This window comes from Pezoporus flaviventris, unplaced genomic scaffold (genome assembly GCF_033815535.1).
Source record: "Pezoporus flaviventris isolate CSIRO_AGI_PZ_B2104156 unplaced genomic scaffold, CSIRO_AGI_Pfla_v1 ptg000001l, whole genome shotgun sequence".
Lineage (NCBI taxonomy): Eukaryota > Metazoa > Chordata > Aves > Psittaciformes > Psittacidae > Pezoporus > Pezoporus flaviventris.
The window spans coordinates 56,388,908-56,411,192 of NW_026892549.1; the positions used below are offsets into that span (position 1 = coordinate 56,388,908).

Sequence of the window (22,285 nt, forward strand, 5' to 3'; positions counted from 1 at the left end):
TCAGGGCCCTCAGGCCATGAGGGGTAGGGCTGGAGCCACGATGGTGGGTTGTGCTGGGACAGGGTTGCAGCCTCTTCAGGCTGAAACTGCACTGAGTCATTCTCTGGGCACACATCTCATTTGATCTTTTCCTTTTTTCCTCTTTCTTGCTATACAAGTGATAATAACCCGATGGCACTGCCAGTAAACATGCAAACAGGCCTTCTTTGTACAGAGCCCTTTTTAGTCTTTCTTTCCAACAAGACTGCCTTGTCAGAGCTTTCCTTTTCATTTGGCTGTTTGCACTGGCTGTCCTGCTGCTGCCCAAGGCTTCCTGGAGTTACCAAAGTAACCCCCAGACTCTCTGAACGCCCCTTTCCCAAAAGAGCCTCCCAGTCTTGTTCTCAGAGGTGCATTTCCAACAAGCCGCATGTTTCGAGCACCACCAACAAAGTGCACAGAAGGATGCAAACTTGATGACAGTCAAAGGTGAATTTGATCACTGGGTTTGCCCTGATTCAGTTGTTTGTTTTACAAAGCTGGAAGAATGCATCTTACCATGTCATTGATGGCTCCCATGGGAAAGAAGCTGGTAATTGGGCATTTTGATCTCGCTGCCTTTGCCCAGGAAATGTGACAGTAATTACTGCTCACTTTCCTTCTCCGTGTTAAGAGTAATACAAGTGTCATTTCTGGGACACATAATTGGGATATTTTAGACATGTTCAAATTACGTTGCTGACAACAGCACTTGTAGAAAATGTCTTTTTTACCGTTCTCTGCTAATCTTGCTGTAGAGGTCCTTCTCTGTTGCTCATCTGCAGAGGACCAGGAGTGAAGCCACAGAAATCCCATCTTTCCCACATGTCCCCAGCGCCCAGCTGCCCTCTCCCTGACTCAATATTCAGTAACTGCTGTAGAGACCAGGCTCTGCAGGTTTTTCTGTGGCTAGCACTATGGGTCACTAAATCCAGTAACACATCCCGTTTTGTCTGACTGTAACCTCTGTAAGGGGCTGGCTCTGCTGTCCTACCTCCTCTTGGGACTTCAGAAATCAGTTCCTGATTGATGTGTATTGGTCAGAGCTGGAGGGTTTGACACAGTTTTGGGCAGTGCCTGAAAAGTTACTGCCTGAAAGGGAGTGGGGTGAGATAACCCAGTGTGCAGGTGCTAACTGCCCTGGCTCAGAGCCAGACACCCAGAGAAGCTCAGCCACCAGTATCTTTTATCCCTAAAGCTCCTCCTCAGTGTGTTGCTCAGATATGCTTTTGAAAGTGGTATCTCAAACCAGGTGCAGTAACACCCTTAGAGTCAACTGTTGCATTGTGACGTATCAGCATTGAATCTGGCCAAGACAAAGCATCAACCAGCCATTTCCTTTGGGCTCCCTGTTGGTGTTTTGATTCACTTTGGTGTTTTTTTTTGTTACAGTATGAGCATCATAAGAGGGAATTGCATAAGCAGCTGTGCTTCCTTAACGAGTAAGAGCAAAACACCTTATGAGTGTGTTGGCCTGGCAACCAGTGCTCACTTGGTGCCGTCAGCATTCCCAGAAAACATAATCAATCACAAGCCTTGGAGATGCAACAAGGAGCAATAAGGCCAGGAGATGGAGGAAGTATCTTTCATAATATGTTGTTCCAGCCACGCTGGTACTTCAGAGTGTACGCCATGGACGTTGCCTTTTGAAAACATCTGCAGCCTTTCTGGGGGGCTGCTGTAGCCAGGATAGCTGTTGCTGCTAAAGGATGAATATCCTGTCAAATACAGAACACATCTGGCAGTTAAAGGTTTGCTTTTTGGCTCCCCTTTTTGTGGAGAAAAATTTGCTCTTTGTCTGTTCACCTCTGCCCATCTTCCCCATCATCCGTGTTTGGCTGCCTGCCTGATGGGGTCTGTCAGTGCAGGCTGCTGTTTCCGTGGGCCAGATCTTGACCCTCCAGTACTGGAGTTAGCTCAGTGGCTGGTGGGGCAGTTGTGTTCAGAGGCCACGTTCTAAATTGTGGCCTGTTGTGCTGGAGTCATTTTCAGTGTATGGTAGGAGACAACTTGTACATTTATGAAATACGCAAAGTATAGAAGGCTTTTAAAAGCCAGAAAGAACCTGGGTGGTTCCTGGCCTGTGCACAGTTGTGTGATGCCTCTCTGCAGGCTGCTGCCCTCTAGGCTTGGCTCAGCTTTGCCCCATGCTGAGAGGTGTAGATAGAGGGCTTCAGCAGCGATTCCGTCTTATGTCTGAAGGGATGCCATCATGTCTTCATCCCCAGAATAGCAACATGAAGGACATGCAGGAGCACTGGGCAGTATTTGGCAACAGGAAGAGGTCTTTGTGATTGCAGCTGGAAGGTGGTACTCCTGAGGATTGTGCCAGCATATAATCTTCAATTCCAGTTTTGACCTGAGGGCAGGAGGATTTGAAGGAAGGTTCATTACCAAACAACAGAGCCTTGTTTTGCAGACACACAGCTGCTCTTGTTTCAGGCAGAGCTGAAATGGCAACTTCTCTTCCAAAGTCACCTTGAGAGGGAAGCAGCAAGTTATAAGGTGGCAGCCCAGGATGTGCTGGTGGGCATGGCTTGCGTCATCTGGCGCCTCGCCCTATGCATAGGCAATTGTCAGCTCCCAGGGATGGAGCTGACACACTGTGGAGCAGAGGAGCGTGGAGGTGCAGTCATTCACCTGCTCACCCTTGTGCTTCACAGATCTCTTCCTGCCCTTTTCCATGTAGAAGTCCACATGTGTGGCTTGGTGCACTTGCCAGCCATGGCTAACCGGTCAGCGCAGCACAAGGCACAGCTCCCTGCTGCTGTCCCCTAGGGTGTTCAGCTGGACATGTGCCCTTCCACCCACCACCGGGTGCAGGTTAACCTGTGGTGGAGAGGAGGGAAGGTACCATCAGATCACTTACAAAACCCGTCTGCTGTTTTTTGCGAGGGGTGCCAGGCATTGCTGACTCCTTTTTCCCTGTTGCCATGCCAACACATCCCTGCAAGGAGCAAGATCTCTTCATAAGCTCTGCTGAGAGAACGTATGTAGCCTGCAAGCTTAGTTAGCATTCAGAGTGCACAGCCTCTCCGTAGTGGTCCTGCGCAGCAGACAGCCTGTCTGACAAAGGAAAGGAGGATTTCATTTTTCTTTCTCCTTTCCTCTAACATTTGTTTCTCAAGGTTAAGGGAGGCAGGGTTGGTGGGGAGAGAGACTGGGAGCGCTTTGCTGTCCTCATCAGGACACAACTTTAGTGGAAATGAAAAGGGAATACTACTTTGGGGTATATTTATGGTGCACAGTACATGTGTATTATGTATATGCAAATTTCTTGGTTCAGCTAACCCTGATGAGCTACTCTGTATTAAAATTGGAAAGCAAAGGCAATCTGGGTTTCAATTTGAGTGAGGAACTCCAAGAAAAGATTAGAAGGCATGGACAAACCCCTGTCTTTGTCTTTCCTGCTGGTTTAGTCTCTGAGGATACACTATAGGGCAGGAAAACATCTATTCTCATGCTATATTCATATCCTGAGTAAGGACAGCAAAACATGGGGTTTTGTTTTGGGTTTTTATGTTTTGTGGAGTTGCTACTGGAAGATTAACTGCTCACTCTAAGTGAAATCCTTATAATGATAATTAATACAGGGTTGCTTGCCTTTGCCAGCTGAAGGATGGAGATCAGCATAAAGCAACCGGCATTAGCTGGCAGATGAGCACTGATGATCCAGTGCTTGTCTGTACCCACTGTGAGAAGGCTGATCTGGAAACTCAAAGGCAAGACTCAAAGTGAGGGGGCTGCCTGCTGGTGTGGACTCTGCCATTCATTCCTTGGAGGGTGCTGAGCAAAACATCCCTCTTTTCTGTGCTGTTTCACAGAGCAATTGCCAAACAGAGGCAGTGGTGCTTGGAAAACCCATTCTGAGGTAATGGTTTAGAAATGCAGTCTTGGTTGGGTTTTGGGTTGTTGTTTTGTTTTTTTTTTTTTTACTGGGCATTCTTCGTGATATACAGAAAGTGCAGGAAACACAAGGATCCCCCCAGCTGTGTACATTAAATCATGCAAGTGAGCCTTTCCCCTGCATATGGAAAATAGCTGGTCAAAGCTTTAGTACTTGAATTTTAGTTTGCAAGCAGTATGTGGAAAAGAACTGTGAGGTATTATTAACTCCAAGGCAGGAAAACCTGTTAGTTGCTTCCCAGAGAGTCATTTTCACTCAGGACTGAGTTGATTGAATACTTCATGGAAATCAGTTTCAGTTGGAGGCACTGTATATTTTGAGAGGGGAAAATGAACCTCAGGTATTTCACTTTTTTTGTTCCTATTTCTTTCCTTGGGATTAATTTATAGTGATATATGATCAGTTTGGTACAGCTCTCAGCAACTCATAGAGATTGTGGCAGTTATGATAAAATAAGGTACAGTCTGGTCCTCCATCCATGAAGCCTGTGCATCTGGCGAGACAGATACTTCTGTTCTTCTTTATTAATGTATGAGCTGCCAGTGCTGCATAGATGTGGCAGTCTTGCTGACATACCCAAACTGTTTTCATCCATAGCCTTATACCACATATGAGAGAAGGAAAAGGCTTCAGCTGTGACTGTTGCTTTTTACCTCAGATTTAGGGTATGTGCCAAATCCAGGGTAATACAGCCTGTACAGGTTGTTGATGAGCCGTAAAAGGAACTAATCCTTAGCTGTTAATGTCCATGAGTTCCTTTCTCTTTCCTTTTGCTGTCATCTTTTCTCTCTGTTTAAGAATATTGTATCACAGACCAGTTTGTGTTGGAAGGGATTTTAAAGCTCATCCAGTTCCAAACCCTGCCACAGACAGGGATGCCTTCCACAAGATGACGTTGCTCAAAGCCCTGACTAGCCTTGATCACTTCCAGGGATGAAGCATATATTATCCTTCTCAACAATTGTTCTGTCAGCTCTTCCTTCTTTTCCTCTTTTCTCACTTAGGTTGCTTTTAGCTCCTCTACCCTCCTTGTTCTGTGTACTCCCAGCTTTTATCTTGACCACCCAGCGTACCTCCTCTGCAACCTTGACCTTTGCTGCTGCTTCTCACTTTCAGTATGCTTGAGAGCTCTCCCTCTGGATGCAGGTGCAGACCTCTCCCACTGGCTGCAGTGACCCAAGCCCTGGTCTCGGCTCTCCCCACAGTACCCAGATGTCCCCAGTACTGTGGCTGCAGAAGCTTGTAGGTGTTTTAGTGCCTGGAGAAGGCAGCTCTGTCAGAGGTAGTTCAGAAGATGCACTGAGGGCTTCTATATCCATCTCTCACATCTTCCTTTCCTAATTACTTTGTACACTGGGAGGTGTGAGCCTGTAGTCTGCAAGGGTGGGCAGTCCATGGATGGGAGCAAGTGGTGCTGGAAGAGGGGGAGAGATAGCAGAGCTGAGGACTGCTCTGGAAATCCATCCCCACCACCAGCTCTGCGGAACTTGGTATGTATGTGACGCCTGTCTGCGGGAACACTTGCATACCCACATCACCGAGTACACAGCACTGTTCCTCACAGTCAACAGAAGGATATCTGGCTTGGTACAGGTATGGGGCTAGGCTGGGAAGCAGAGGGGGGGTGAGAAGAGCCCTGCAGCTCTTGCTGCATTGCAGAGCTAGCTGGAGAAGCAGTTCTGGACTGGCAGCATGAGTCCTGAGGTGAACAGGGCACGGTACTGCTGCATTTTAGGTGTTACTGTATCCCCTGATGGGATAAACCATCACTGTGTTGCGTTGACAGCATGATCTTCAGTCCTTCTGACCAGGCACGACTAGAAATGCCACACAGTGCGTGCACAGGTTAATTTTAAACTTACATTCAGCAGTTTGTATAGCATACTTTGAATTCTTGTTTTAAAAGATCACAGAAAACACTGTAAGAAGTGTTCAGTATCAGCTCAAAAGGAGCTAAAAGTGAAGTTTAAGGAATATGTCATCTCCTGCTGTAGGTGGCTGAAGCTCCATGGACTTCTATGGGTGTTCTTAAAAGTCTGTTTGCTTAAAATTCTAGCTTGTACTGAAGTTCAAAACAAAAATTGATTTAAAAGTGAGTTACCTGTTACATGTATTTACTCACACTTTAAAGGATTAAATAGCCGGTTCTTTGCTTTGAAGCTGAAGTTGTTTCTTCTGCATCAGTACTGAGCTGCTCATGTCTTAATGAAAGATAGAGCTGCTTCATATGTGCAAGTGATGTTTTTAACCGATCTGGCTGAGGGTCTTACGGTGTCTGCTTCAGTGTTGCCAATGCATCAGGCAGAACTTACTAGCTTTTCCCACCTCTGACTTGCCTGGGAAATGCTGACGGTAGTAAATATTTTGTTCCAGGCAGTAGACTTAAGAAGATGTGACTCAGGGGTTGCACAGGGAGCAAGTATTTGCAGTAATGAGGACTCATTTTTAAAGCATTGCTTTATTGTACTGACATCTGTATGACTCCTTTTTAACAGACTTTCATATTTCAAGGGTGGGGACTGATCCCTTGGTTGGTTGTTTTACAGCTGCCAGACAGCATGGCAGAGGCCTCTGCCTGATGAATGTGCTCTGGGAGCTGGAGCAGGGAGCTCACTCCAGCTTCCAGAATTGCACCTGCCTCTTAGCACGAGTACCCCTGGATTTTGCCACTTTGTATGCCTGGGAGATTTGGACTTAACTTGTTCAGTTCTCTCACTGAAGAAGGTGATCAGGAAAATGCAGGCAGGGCAGCAGAGCTGGAGTACAGGCAGAGCAGAACACGTGCAGGCTGTTCAAGGACAGGCAGCCAGAGCTGCTGCTTCCCCGAGTGCTGCAGTGGAGCAAGGAAAGGCACCTACCAGCCTCTACTTTGTACTAGAGCACAGCTGGTGAGACACAGCTCAGCTGCAGCCAGGACACCAGTTGTGTGCCAGATTTATGCTGCTGTAAAGCAGATATGTTAAGGGGCTGGATAATGGTGATCCAGAGTTTAAGGAGAATGTAGGAGGGGCTGTTGAATACCTGAAGTACCCCAAAACACAGGTGTAAACTGTCTGCTGGGTGCTCACCAGGGTCTGCTGTCAGGTATCCAGCTGTAGCTCCCATGTACATGCTCTTCTCAGTTACTGCAGTGCATCTTTCCCCATAGGTAGTCTGAATGGTCATACCTGTGGGGTTCAGTGCCTCAAACAACCAATGCTGTTTTTCCAAACGCAATCTGACCTGTTCAGTAGGTTAGCTGGTAAATCCTGGTGATTAAATTAATCTGTCACTATCCTCGTTGATGCTACAGTAGTTTAAGTCAATGAGTTTATTAGGGAAATGATAGTTGTCAGCTGTGGTTTCATTTAATTTAAAAGCTGATGTTCCCATTATTTGCCTTCATACCCCCTGCCAATTACTGTTGATGTTGCCAGCATCCAGATCAAGGACCTACTTACAACAAAATATTTACACTCACGAAAGCCATTTGAGAGCAAATATTTGAATTCTGTAAAGCTGTGCTACTGCTTTTCTTCAGTTGCAAGCACTAATCTGTTGGCATTATTTGGGTTTTATGTAACTTCTTCATACTGCTTTGATTGCTGCTGTGAATTTCTCTTTTAATCTAAGTGCAAAAGGCAGTATTTACAGTTGCCATGATCCCAGCAGTAAAGTCCAAGATGTGTCTTTGGTATTTCCATTAGAAATGTCACTGGATGAAGCCCAGGTCTTTTTTCCCCAGCATTTCAGCAGTGTTCACTGCAGCAAGAGTCATCCACCCGCTTCCAGGAAAGCTGAGTATGACTTCAGGACCTGTCCTTAGGGGTCTGGCTAATGCCTCTGAACAAATGGAATAGCTATTGGGTTTGGAGCCCTCCTGCCCTTGCAGTTGCTTGGTGGGGGGAAATCTGTAGGTCCTGTTTGCTTTTCAAATTGGCAAAGATCACAAATAGCTGCTTTGTTTCTTTGTGCAGGACTGTATTTGGGTGTGTTGCCTCACTAAGCAGTGCAGGTTGCTGTGTGCTTTTGTTGTTGACTGGATTCCACTGTGCCAACAATTAGTGCTGGTTACCTTGGAAACTGCTCTGCACCCCACAGAGGACTTTGACAGGCGCATTTTGACTGAAATTGCTTTGTTTTCCCAGTTCTGCAAGCTTTTTTCTGTGCTCTGCTTGTGTTTCTTCCCTAAAATGCAGCAAAATTAATGAAACATATTATTTTATCCTTTCCATGTGTTTGTATCTTTCTTTATCCCTGTTTTAGCCTCAGTGCTTCAGGAGCATTAAGTACTTTATGCTTTAACCAAGCTCACTGTTCATTTTCTTGGTAGATGTCTGAGGTGACGCTGTGAATGTGTGTGATGTTTTGATGGAGTTTTTAGTCTCTTCTTCTCTGTCTCTTCTTCCTATCATCCTTTTCCTTTGGTTTTCTCCTGGAGCATTTGCTATGCTGCGCACTGTAAACTTTGTTTATGCCTTAAAACAAGTTCTGCTCTGCAGAGACCAGATGGCATCTTCCATGGCTACAGCAAATGGAAGATCTGCTGCCATTGTAGTGGTACCAGATAGAGTGGTTGCTAGGAGGAGAGAGGGATGATGCTGCCCCGGTATGGGAAGAGTGTCCTTGTGAAATTGTGGGGATGTGAAATGCTTTTTCTTTTCAGGAGGAGCTTTCCCTGTTGCTGTGAAATGGGTTTGCAAGTGGGAAGAAGCAATAGTATAGGTGACCCAAGTGAACTGGCTGAATGGTAGTAATGAAACACAGGCAGCTACAGGCAGGGAAGGAGAAGAGCTGGGGACACACTCTGTCTGACCGGGGCAACTCCAGCCTGAGCCATGACTGACACTGTCATGCGAGTTGATGAGCCGTCTGTTCCCCAGGGCGAGCTGTGCCAGCCTGTTCCTCTGGCGGCAGTGCTGGGTCACGTCCCTGTCAGGCGGGGAGATGCTGTGAGTGAGGCTCACAGGACGCTTCTCCTGTCAAAAACAATCCTCAGAATAATAGTACAAGTGTTGCATAGAGGGGTGGGGAGAGAGGGAAGAAGATAAAAGGTGCTGCTGAACAAAAGTTGTCAGAGGCAAATATCTGAGCCTGAGCAGGTTCACCTCCATGGATTGAGCCTGAGGCCATGGTAGGTTGGGAGAGAAAAAGTGCCCGAGGCTGAAGGAAAACCATTTGAAAGGGCACAAAAGAAGTAGACACCACACATGACTGCAGAGATGTGTCACAGATCTAATTTTTGCTCTTGCCTTTATAGTTGCCAATTATTTCTAACAATTTTCTAGAAATATTTGGTGAAAGCTCAGATGTCTTTTGCCACCATCTGTACATCTGTCTCTGGGGTGGGTAAACCTGTCTGTTAGAAAACTTAATGGACTGGAAAGGCTTCGTGGGAAATTAAAGTACTGTAGGTAATGCACTCAGGTGCCAGTGGAGACATCTGCAGTCCATTGAAAACTGCAGCAGCATCAATAAAAAATGAAGGAGGGCTTTGCAATGACATCTGGGCCTTGCTTAGGATTTGATCCCAGATCCTTGCCTCTGCTGTAGCCATGCTTTGGTTGAACAGTCCCCAGTTGAGTCTCTGTGGGTGATCAGGTGTCTGGATCATGCCTGCTGCAGTTCAGACCAGTGCCAGAGCTGGGCTGGGGACTGGGCAGCTGTTGTGCCCTTGGGTGTGCTTATGAGGAAGGCAGCAAATTTTGGGGGTACCAGGCCTTCCAAACCAAACAGGCAGGAAAGGCTGTGGTTCCCCATATAATCAGCAGCTAGTTCAGCATCCCCTGTGCATCCCAGTGCTCTGAAAGGGTTTACCTTTCTGAGTTACCTGTGGGGCAGGGAGATTCCTGATGCCCTGATTTGATATGCTGCAGGCTGGGGTTTGTAGGAGAATTGGGCCGACTTTCAAAACAAGAAGCAGAGAATGCTTCCTCATTGGTGTTTTAACTTTGGTTTAAATTAGCATAGTGGCCAGGACAGGGACCTGCCCTCAGCAGGGCACAGTCCTCTGTTTCTGCCACACAGCAGCCATGGCATCCATAGCAACTGGGCAGACTTGACCTGAGTGCCCCGTCAGAGCTTGGTTTGAAGAGAGAACCTTTAAGGGAGCAGCAGAATCACTGTCCCTGCATGTGATCTCCTGGCCTCTTGGCTCAGCCTGCTTCTGGTCAGGGGCTTTTGAAAGCTCCTGCTGAAGATCTTTCACAACGTCTCTTCTCCTTATGGACATCCTGTTTGAAGGCCACCTGTACTTTTGGGTACTGCATTCCCTAAAATCAAACTGGGACACTCAGTGTGTGTCCTGTATCATGAGCAGTTGACATCTTGGTAAAAAAGGAGCAGCATTTTACTCACTGCAAAATGCAAAGGAAAACCACATTACCATTCCACATTGTCTTACATGAAGCCAAGATCCTGTTGCCTTTAAGAAACGTGTATCTGATGTTGTTTCTCATTTGTTAGTGCCATTTTTGTGGCACAAAGTACAGTCAGAGAATGTCTACCTGCTTAAAGAGAGAGAAAATAGATCTCTACAAGCAAAACTATCTACTGAATCCAGAGCATTTAGGCCATGAAGAATTTGCAGTATCCAGGCTGGCTAACTCTGCTTTTTCTTTTTTTGTTCTTTATCATTAGGCTTCCTTGAACTTTAACTGAACCATAAGGAAACTATGAAAAGTCTCAATAGCTGCCCTGTGAGGATTTGACTTACCCGTTGGATCTGCTATTTATAGTGTCCATTAGTACAAAAATGTCTGCCCTTTTACAACAGTCACGTATAGCAAAAGCACTCCTCTTCTGGCGAGCTGCCTGTACCTCCTATGTCACCCAAAATATCCATCAAAAGAGTGTTCAGAAGTGAACCTTTCTTGATTAAAACAAAGAGAAAAAAATCCAGGGAGAAAACCCAACAAACCAAAAAGACACCCAAGCCCCAGAGGCCATTTGTATTTTTATTTACTTGTTTTGCATAGCCTGAAACTGAAATTTCCATTTTTCATAAGGCAACCTTTCACCCCCAGCCATACCTCCCTGTGGAACATAATCTTTGTCCCAAGCAAATTACATCAGGAAGGGAGCTGAGAGGGTCTGAACCGTCTCCCAGCCTTGGAGAGTCCATTTGCACTAGGGCACCAGGCTGGATGTGCACAAGTATAAATTCTGTAACAAAGGAGGCCAGTTTTAGTAGGGAGTTGTTTCACCTTGCTGGGGGAGGGGGGTGGCTTGCAGTAGCTGGGGTGATGGGGAACAGGTGACTGAGTGGGTTTCCTTTGGATATGCTCCAGGGTACTAAATCTGGTATGGATTTGCATGTTCTATATCTGAAAAATTAATTGAAGCCTTTTCTTAAAATTTTCCTGTGAAAATAAGCTTACCAAATTGATTCTCCTGTCTTCCTAATTGAGTCTTGATCTGTTCATCTGAGCTAACAGTACAGACCGGATGATGTTACTTTTGTCAGTAGTGCTGTGATCAGTAGATTAATGGAAGTTTGAGAGCCACGTCACATCCTCCAGGCATCGAGTGTTGGTGGCAGTTGGTGAGGGGTCTGCTGGAGCCATGGTCCTCTGAAGCTCTGTGCTCATCAAAGCTGTCTGGGCAATATTAATTCCTTCTGAAAGCAGAATGTGAACAGGGATATAGCAAGTATCAAAGTATGGTTTATGGAAGAGCAGTTTGTGTCCTACCCCATGTCCTACCTGTTCAAGGTGCCACAGCATGCCAGCTGTGTGGGCTGGTGTGACAAGCCACCATCTGCCCCAAAAGAAGGTGCAGGCCTGTGAGCAGCAGCGGGGAAGATTGATGGGCTTTGAATCAATATCCCTGTTCTTTGGTCCGTAGGACTAGCTACGTGCATGACTTAATTTATGGGGTTATGGTGCTCAATTCGATCTACTTAAGCACAAAGTGGAGTTTCACCTCATACTAGGGGCATGTTGTTGAATAGAGGGACAGAGAACTACAGCTGCCACTCACAGTCTCCTGCTAATACAGGTTTCTATGTTGTATATAGCTCCTTTTGTAAATATATCGAGCTCCATCTCAAAACCAGTTAAGTTGTTTCCTGCAATGTGGAAGACTGCCAGAACTTCACACCCCTAACAGCAGGAAAGCAGTGTCTTCAGCTTTCTAGTCTGCATTTATCCTGAGCAAGTTTATACTTACGGATTCTTGGGCTAGCAGGTTTTTAAATCAGCTTTTTGTTGTTGCTGTTCCTTGGTAGTTATTCTGACATATTCATCCATCTACTCTTACTATTGGCCACAGCCTGTAACACTATTGCAGTCCCTGCCTTCCTGGTGACGAGTCAGGAGGGAAGTGAATTGTAAGATATAAATACCAAGAGTTATGACAGTTCTTTGCCAGTGGATGAGTTTTTTAAATATCTCATTACACTGTTTGTGCAAAAGAAAGATTAACCTATCATTTTGGTTTTAGACAAACATGATTTGGTTGATACTCAAGGATCAAGGATCACCTGCTGCAAGCTCAGGAGTGTTGCATCCCAACCAGAAGGAAGTGCAGCAGGAGGGCCAGGAGACCTCCTTGGATGGATAAGGAGCTCCTGAGGAAAATTCAGTTGAAAAAAGAGGCTTATAATAAGTGGAAGCAAGGACAGGCGGCCTGGGAAGAGCACAGGGATGTTGTCTGGGAAGCTAGGGACCAGGTTAGGAAAGCTAAGGCCCAGTTAGAATTAAACTTGGCTACAGATGTTAAGGATAACAGGAAGGGATTCTACAGGTACATAGCAAATAAAAAACAGACTAGGGAGAACGTAGGCCCCCTCAGGAAGCTCTCAGGAGAACTGGCTACACAGGATTTGGAGAAGGCTGAGGTTCTGAATGACTTCTTTGCCTCGGTCTTCACTGGCAAAGGCTCTGACCGCACCACCCAAGTCTTGGAAGGCAGATGCAGGGACTGTGAGAATGAAGACCTTGCACCCACTGTAGGAGAGGAACTGGTTCGAGACCATCTTAAAAACCTGAATGTGCACAAGTCCATGGGTCCTGATGAGATCCATCCACAGGTCCTGAAGGAGCTGGGGAATGAAGTTGCTAAGCCACTGGCCATCATATTTGAGAAATCATGGCAGTCAGGTGAAGTTTCCAATGACTGGAAAAAGGGAAATATAACCCCCATTTTCAAGAAGGGGAAAATGGATGACCCGGGGAATTACAGACCAGTCAGTCTCAACTCTGTGCCTGGCAAAATCTTGGAGCAGATTCTCCTGGAAGGCATGCTAAGCACATGAAAATCAACAAGGTGCTTGGTGACAGCCAGCATGGCTTCACTAAGGGGAAATCCTACCTGACCAGTTTGGTGGCCTTCTACGATGGGGCTACAGAAGTGATGGGCAGGGGTAGAGCAGTTGATGCCATCTACCTGGACTTGTGCAAAGCGTTCGACACTGTCCCACATGACATCCTTGTCTCTAAATTGGAGCGACATCAATTTGATGGATGGACCACTCGGTGGATAAAGAACTGCCTGGATGGCCACACACAAAGAGCTGTGGTCAATGGCTCAATGTCCGGCTGGAGACCAGTAACGAGTGGTGTCCCTCAGGGATCGGTGTTGGGACCGGTCTTGTTTAACATCTTCGTCACTGACATGGACAGTGGGATAGAGTGTGCCCTCAGCAAGTTTGCCGATGACACCAAGCTGTGTGGTTCAGTTGATACCCTGGAGGGAAGGAATGCCATCCAGAGGGACCTTGACACGCTTGTGAGGTGGGCTGATACCAGCCTCATGAGGTTTAACCATGCCAAGTGCAAGGTCCTACACCTGGGTCGGAGCAATCCCAGGCACAGCTACAGGTTGGGCAGTGAAGAGATTCAGAGCAGCCCTGCGGAGAAGGACTTGGGGATGCTGGTTGATGTGAAAATGAACATGAGCCGGCAGTGTGCACTTGCAGCCCAGAAAGCCAACCGTATCCTGGGCTGCATCAAAAGGAGCGTGACCAGCAGGTCGAAGGAGGTGATCCTGCCCCTCTACTCTGCTCTTGTGAGACCTCACCTGGAGTATTGTGTGCAGTTCTGGTGTCCTCAACATAAAAAGGACATGGAACTGTTGGAACAAGTCCAGAGAAGGGCCACGAGGATGATCAAGGGACTGGAGCACCTCCCACATGAAGACAGGCTGAGGAAGTTGGAGCTGTTCAGCCTGGAGAAGAGAAGGCTGAGTGGAGACCTCATAGCAGCCTTCCAGTATCTGAGGAGGACCTTCAGGGATCAGCCAGGGATGCTGGAGAGGGACTCTTCATTAGGGACTGTAGTGACAGGACAAGGGGTAATGGGTTAAAACATATACAGGGGAAGTTAGATTGGATATAAGAAGGAAATTCTTTCCTGTTAGGGTGGTGAGGCACTGGAATGGGTTGCCCAGGGAGGTTGTGAATGCTCCATCCCTGGCAGTGTTCAAGGCCAGGTTGGACGAGGCCTTGGGTGATATGATTTACCGTTAGGTGTCCCTGCCCACGGCAGTGGGGTTTGGAACTAGATGATCTTAAGGTCCTTTCCAACCCTAATGATTCTATGATTCTATGATTCTGAAAGCCAAATAACGCATGTCTGTGCTTTTGGGGAGGAAAAAAGTCAGCTTTTCCAAATGACAAATGAAGAGAAGTAACTTTACATTAAAAGTACAAAGGAATCCTGTACTAATTATGAGACGAAATCATCGTTACAAATCTAATAGGCAGCATCCTCTATTAGGGTGGTTGCTGTAAGGTTACATGTAGGGCACTGATTTAAATATACTTCCCTTCCCAGCTGGTCCTTGCCTGAAGGATGCAGTAATGGGTGAGCAGAGAGCTTTTATTTGTGCCCTTGGGATGATGATTGATGGGGGCTTGGTGAGTGTCTCCTCTGCAGGAGCAGGGAGTGTTGCTGTCTGCCATTAGTACCCTCTGTCTCCATATGAGGGGTGCAGCAGCTCTCCAGTCCTAGCTCTATTCTGAGGTGTGTGCCCAGCCGGGCAGCCTGTTGCCTTCCCCAGAGCTCAGCACTGTGCCAGGTCCCAGCACTCTGCCCTTGAAACAACTGTCAGCTAGCACCCAGAAATAGCTGGAGTATGAAGCAGGTTATTTCCACTGAATTTGGCTATGAGAGGGAGGAATATGTTGATTAATGAGTAAGGGAGAGTGGGCTAATGCACAGATAATAAAACAAAACCCATTTTCTCTGAATTCTTTTGTAGATGGTTCTGTTGGACCAACCCTTAAGTCCCTGATTTGCTAGATCAAAGTTGCCTGAACTGAAACCTCCAGTGACTTCCAGATATGGCAGTGTACCTGATGGTATTACACTGCACCTTTGAGCGGGTCTAGAGTTGAGATACCATTTCTCAGTTTGGAAGTATTAACTCCAGAGTGGTCCCATCTCCATCATCTGCCCACCAGAGCAGAGCATCTGGTTACTCAGCACCTGTGGGGCATGCCACACATGGAGGGCAGTGGGGAAGAGCAAAGCACAAGTCCTGTGGCACCTGGGTCAAGCATGCAGAGACCAGGGCCTGAGAGCCCATCCCACCAAACTGTTGTTATCCTCTGCAATCCCTCTGCATGATATTGAGACCTACTATTTAAATAAAGCTTTGTGTTGCAGTCTTAAAAGGGATGAGGTGGACAAAGTACACATTTGAATCATACAGAAATGTTATTTGACCCTTTTTTTTCCCCAAGCCCCTCATCTGCATAGATACCTGTTGGGGAAGTGCCTTCAATTCATACTGTGTACTGATGGGGAGAAAATATCATCTGAAGTACATGTAAGAATGCAGCTAACTCCATGTATTAAATATCAAGAAATCCCATTACTCAGCTGGCCATTTCACCCTTTTTTGCAAAACAGTACCTGCAAAAACAATTCTAGACATTTAATAAACGGTCATCTTAAAACTTTGCAGTTGCTGCACATTGTCCCTAACAGAAAGAACTTAATGATGCCCTGTGCATGTTACTGTAAAGGCTGAAGTCCTGTTTTTTTTACAAATACTCAGCATTTTCCACTGAGGTCTTTGGAATACCTGGTCCTTCTATTTCATTTTTAATGATTTGCTTGTATGTCAGAAAAAAAAAATTACCTTTTAAAAATGGCTTAAGGCAGTTTCCATGTTTTGTTTAAGCTAATCTTTATAATTGTAAAACATTGTTCTCATGACAATATTTTCCTTTGTTTTTTTTTCTGACTTTGCTGCTGCCACAGAGGAAGTGTCTGCGAGGATAGTACAAGTGGTAACAGCTGAAGCTGTAGCAGTCCTGAAAGGAGAACAGGAAAAAGAAGCCCAGCACAAAGACCAGCCTGGACCACTACCTTTAGGTAAAAGGAGACAAAGGATGTTCCAAGTATCCTCCTGTCTGCAAATGTTCTACGTATGTATATTAAACAAAGAGTTACAGAACCTACCCATAGGTTATAGTCACGGGTAAACTGCAGCACCGCTGGATAATTGCTGGAACCACATAATGATAGCGGTATCCTTCTTGCCTCAATTCTTCATGCCCTTATGACTGTCTCATTCACTCTTTGCTCTAACAGCAGCTGTCCACCTGGTTTCTGACTCCTGAGTGGCAGAGCCATGAATGGAACTGGTGGTAGTGGTTTGGTCATCAGGTTTGGTGGGACCCAGCAGCACCTGGAGCTGGGCAAGGTGAAGGGAGATTGTGGGGGAGGGAGTTATATATGGTAGAAGCAAATGCCAGTGATTCGGGCTGGGAATGGTTCCACTGCATTGGTCCATGGTGTGCCCCCATCCTTCTGCTGGCTCCTTTGTGAATTGTCTTTCTGAAATACAAGGATGGATGGATAGATAGGAATGAAAAAGTAAGTATACTGCCATTTGTACTTACAGTGATTCCTCCCTGCCAGAAAACTTCCACAGTAGATCAAAACAAAGGCCAGAGAAAGGCCACGCTCCATCCTGAGGTAGGTCAGGTCTTGGCAAGTCTTGCAAGCCTGCCCCAGAACAAGTTCTGCTGAGTGCACGTATGTTGTGATTGAATCAAAATAATGCCTTGTGGTATTTTCTCCACAGGCAGTCTGTTTGGTACAGTGGATGGACCCTGCCTGGGAGTGAGTTAAAGTCAATGAGTAATCTAGAATAGTCATTGGACATTTGGTTCCCGGGGTCTCTTACTTCACTGAACTAATTCTGAACTGCAGCAGGGAGGTGTGTTGCTTGGTAATTCCAGTCTTTACAGAGACACAGTTTTACTTGAAAACCCCAATTCTGCAAAGCACTTCATACACATGTAAGCACAGATTGCTTGGCTGGGGCCTGGGTGAGGTACAATGGATATTCAGTTCCATCTGGTTAGATTTAAAAATACTGTGAAAAGCATGTCTTCAGTTAGCAACCATTGGTGTTCCTGTGGTCAGTGACTCTTAAAAAAGTGCAGGTAGGATTGCATTGTGATGAAGATACAAATGCTCTGTCCCTAGACAGCATGTCTTAAGGACAAGTCACATAAGTGTCACTTCCAAACCACACTGAAATCAATAGAAGGAGGCCTGGCAAATTCTGCTGAGGCTTTGAAACTGGTCTTTCTATACCTGGGAAGAAGTCTTAAATCTCAGACTGAGTGAGATCTGCTTGTTGAGAGATGCTGTTTATAATCACTTTTGGTTGTTTGGTTTGTTTTCTTTGTTTAAAAAGCATTGATTAAGCCCCAGTAGTGGATCTGGTTTCAAACAGAAACAAATCCTCAAAGTGGCTGGTATGAAATCAGATGCAGAGGCTATGCTGAGTTCACTTGAGAAGCAATTTATTGAGGATTTAATTGTACTTGAATTGAAACAATTGAAAAAACATCATTTGTTTTCAGCATCTAGTCTCACGTTGGGGAATGAGTCTAAAACCCAGTCTGAGTACGTTTAAGATTTCCCTGTGCCTTGCTCAGCTGAATCACTATTATGTCATGCCTGACACAAGTTCCCTGTGCTGATGTCTCTTGTCTGTAGACAAGCAGTCTTTGCATGTATTCTGTGATTAACATTGAACTCAGCAGAAGGCAAAGAGAAAAAAAAGGCTTGCAGAATGTTTTTGTTCCTGTACTGCAGGTAAACTGAAGAGATGGGATGCCAGGTTCTGATAGTCAGCCAGAGTTTATAAAATCTCTTATGCTCAGATGCTTTATTGTTGTTGCCTTGGGTTGCTGAAGGTTTTCTAAATGGCAGTACTAATTTAAAGGATTTTGTACTTGATTTTTGTATTGTACTCTGTGGCCATCATTTTAAAAAGCATTCATACCATTTGAAAAAAAAAATATAATCCTTTCATTATAACTTTAATAATCCCTGTATTCTGAAAGGGTCTATTTGAAAATCCACTAGGCACAAGTCCCCATTGAGTAATTCTCTCAGCTGGGCAGAACAGGCTGGCTTGTGTCAAGCATCAGTCTCCCTGGAATTAATTGCTGTATCTCATTTTCACTGTTCGGTTTCCAGCAGTCGAAGAGTCAGCCAACCTGCCTCCTTCCCCACCTCCATCACCAGCTTCCGAAAAGACTGGAGCTCTGGACGAAGGTAAGGGTCTCCTAGACATTGCAGTGCACAGCTGTCAGCAGAGGGATGAGACATGAATCTAAAGGATGGGGGAATCAAAAAATGGAGATATTTTCAGCACCTTCATGTGAAAAGATAAGGCGTTCTCCAGTAGTAACTCCCCATCTGCAAACCAATTGCAATGCATGGTTGAGGTAGACATATAGGCACAGAGGTAACTGACAGGATGTGTTAAGCACATCCATATTAACGAAAAAAAGGTGATGCTGCTCACCTTTTTATCTGTTATATATAATATGAGCCAAGATGTGTGCTGTCACCAGAAAGGTGATTCAGTGTGGGTCATCCTTCTTTTCTTAGGATTTGTTTGGTTGCTTTTTTTTTTTAGCTTTGTTTTTGCAATCTTCATGCATGGAAATTAAGGAGATTCAGAGTTGGATCATGGTTTTGGTCTTCAATCAGTAATTAGTGCTTCAATGCCTATGTGTATTGGGGGTTCTGTACACAGAGTGCAGGAGTCAAATTCTAGTTTCACAAAACATTTTTCTACTCAGCTCTGCACAGCAAATGTTCAGTTTCATTAGCCCATGGTCCCTGAATCTTCTGCTAAAATCCCCTCTAGTGAAGAACTCCAGCATTGGCTTAATCTTAAACGGAGGCCTAACTCCCAGTGAACTTGTCACAGTGGTCAACATGTGTGTGAGTGGTTTGTTCAGGAGCAGATTGCTGCATCAAGGCCATTAGGGCAAGGAGACAGCAATATGTTAAAGCTGAGCTGTATCGTGTGGGTAAGAGGGAAGGATCTGGGTTCAGAATCTCCAAGGGGCCATCAGATGAACTCTGCCATGTCAATAGCAGTTTTATGTTTCCATTTTCCTTCTCTGATTTTTTTTTAGCATTCTTTTTCTGTCTTGTTTATTATGTACATGCATGAAAATGATTTATCATCTGCTTGCACAAACTTTGTTGGTATTTTAACACAGAGCCTCTATACGTGTTGCAATTGGATGGTTGCTGTTTCATGTGCTAACAGAGTCTTGACTCGCAGTTTGTCAGGACACTGCAATTAGGCAGGTTCCATCCTGCAGTCATTTGTGAGCTAATGCAATTACAGGCTGTGTTAACAACATTTGTCAGTCCACTGTACTGGAAATCTGGAAATCCCTGCTGGATGTGGTTAGTAACCAATATAAAGACTTTATGCATTGAGTGGTTTCGTTGGTTGGGGTTTTTTTTACAAAGCCTATCTGCCCATTGTGTGTTTAAAAAAAACAGTACAAGACATCCTGGACTCATCACCCCAAGGTACTGGCAATCAAAACTACTAACTGAAAAGGAAGCAAGTGGGGCATTAGCAGAGGCTTTTAAATTGTTACCAGAGTTTTACCACTATTTTTAAATATATAATTCACTTGACTAGGTCAGCGTGTGCTGTTTGATTTTTCAGATCACAATATAGGACTTGTTCTTCTGCTTCAGGCCAGTGTCAAGGTTCTTCCATTACCTGTAGCTGAGGATGAGCTTTGCAGACTCTTTCTATTTGCAGTGTTACTTGCACATATTTCAGGATTTTATAAAGTACTCATATGGATTAATTGACTGGAAGTTGTAGATCGCCCCCTAAGCAACTGGAAGTCATTTTGCTAGTTGCATTAACCCTAGAAGGTGGCAAAGCAGTATACAGCTCGAGGTTATTATGAACTACTGGACTGTGCTGTTCCCAGCTGTGCATATGACTCAGCAAGTTACTTAGCATCATTGATTCCGTCTTTCCTTGCATGCAGAATTGAGTTAACGTAATAGCACTTCGTTAGCTACCCCACAGTACAAGAACTGAAAGGTCAGTGTTTGGGAGATGATTTACACAATACCACAGTATTTAAAAATGTTCACATAATTTCGTTTAATGTTAGTCAAAAGAGACTTTTCCATGACAGCATTTTGATTCAGCTCTTCAGTTTGCGGAGTGGATTGCCTTTATAAATCCTAAAAGTGTAGGTTTGTAAGGGGAGTATGGTTAGAAATGATGTGCTGAGTCATTAATGCACTCTGCTGGAAGCTTTTTGTTTATGTCCAGCTCTGAAACTGGAACTCACAGTAGAGTTGGTTGATGAACAGAAGGAACTTATAGAAATAATTTCACCACAAGTACATTATGTTGCTTTTTCCCAAAATATCAATGTTGTCAATTCAGTGTAGTTAATGGTAGTAGAAATCTTGTGTTCTGCTCTGTGTTAGAAGATGTAGTCCTTATTTTCTGTGGGCAAATTGATCTTTTGCTGACTTGAGTGAGCCAGACCTGTCATTTTTATTCAGGCAAAGCTCCCAGTCAGAAGAGTTTGCCTCGGTAGGGTTTGACCCATTTTTACTGTATATGTTTAAACCTTCAGTTCCCTATACCATCTGGCTCTCCATCCTCATGCACCTTTACATTGTCTGTCTTTCTGTTTGGTAGAATACAGTTTATTAATTTAACCCAATTCTAGAGTTGTTGAACAAAAAAAGGTGAGCACTTGGTGTGTGTATTTACCTCAGAGTTCCTTTTCCCCCCTTCTCTTGGAACGTTTTCCTAATGCACTTGTCAGTGTGTGTTGCATTGCTTTGAATATGAAAGAGACTTCCTTCAGTCAGAGTAGGAAGGAAATCACTGTTGTAGACATGACAAAGGTGGATGTGGCCAGCCATGCAGCAAACACAAATTAAAAGGGAAAAAAAAGGGTAGCAAAGACAGGGAGGTTTGTGGGTCAAGTGTATTTCAGGAGAGAAAGGAGTCAGTGGATGTAGGTTTCTTTCCTTTGGCTGCAGAAAAACATTCAAATGAGCCTGTCCCTTTTGCCTGCTGCAGAAGGTAAGATAACTAATTTGTCTTATATTTGTCTTATTGAAATGATTCCATTTATTTCAACGACAGTACCATAATTGTGCTCAGGAAATGCAATTTTCCCTGGCACCTTCTAATCCTTGTAACAGTTGTATCTGGTCATGAAGGGCTGATGTGATATTCTCCAGCCAGCTTGGCATTTCTTTTGTGCTTTCTGCCTTTCGACAGTGGTCAACACCATCTTCACATAGGAATGTTTCTTAATGTTGCAAGCTAGAAGGATGCCTTTGATGGACTGTCTTCCATTTTGAAATGGGCATTCCAGATTAGGCTTCATATACCAAGTAAGAATATTTTGCAAACTGAATGAAGTGTCCTATAAAAATGGATCTATTTACAGTGGATATTGTTTCTTGAAAGCCATTTTCAAAAGATACCTGGAAGCTAAAGCAGAATTAGCCTTTGTGAGAAGTGATTTTAATCTTGAACTTCAGAATGCATTGGGGATTTTCCCCATGCTTCAGGATGAAAAGGAACTATTAGGAGGGACTAAAATAACAAAGAAAGGATTTTTCTTGTTGCTGAAATAAAAGCATATCCTCATTTTAAGACATCATTATCCTGTTAATGAAATGATCTGCAGTGATTTTAAAAATATCTTTACTAAAAGTGATAAAAGACCAACGTAAATCTGTAATAGCCACAGACATAACAGCCCCAAGCAATACTAGACTTTGCACGCCTAATGATTTTTGGACCATCACAATAATATGTATAAGCATTTTTATTGTTGTCAGTTCCTGTCATTTTCAGGAGCAGGGGCAGGGCCTGTATTTTCTTGCCTATAAACCATTCAGAGCCAATAAAAAAGGAATTTTCAGCCTTGTTTGTGTCAGTATAGAGAAGTCATGGGGTTTCATCTTCACTCTTGTTGCATTTTACTTCTGAATGGCACTTGGATAAATATGACCCACAGCTGGAAGGAGAACCTCCCCTTTTGCACATCCTGGTTCTCTGTGTTCTGCTTCTGACATTATCAATCTCCTGTTCTTT

At 44.7% G+C, this 22,285-nt stretch overlaps 1 protein-coding gene across 37 annotated transcripts in view; it reads left to right on the forward strand.

The window, feature by feature from the left end:
• MAP2 (microtubule associated protein 2) overlaps positions 1-22,285 on the forward strand; it is a 226,993-nt gene that overhangs the window by 156,808 nt on the left and 47,900 nt on the right. For 27 of the 37 annotated variants that reach the window (XM_061459052.1, XM_061459161.1, XM_061459114.1 and 24 more), the window contains 2 exons: positions 16,114-16,227; positions 18,355-18,432. In XM_061459052.1, coding sequence (XP_061315036.1) covers positions 16,114-16,227; positions 18,355-18,432 — 192 coding nt within the window. The remainder of the gene's footprint in view (positions 1-16,113; positions 16,228-18,354; positions 18,433-22,285) is intronic. The other 10 variants (XM_061459105.1, XM_061459383.1, XM_061459374.1 and 7 more) reach the window with 1 other exon arrangement.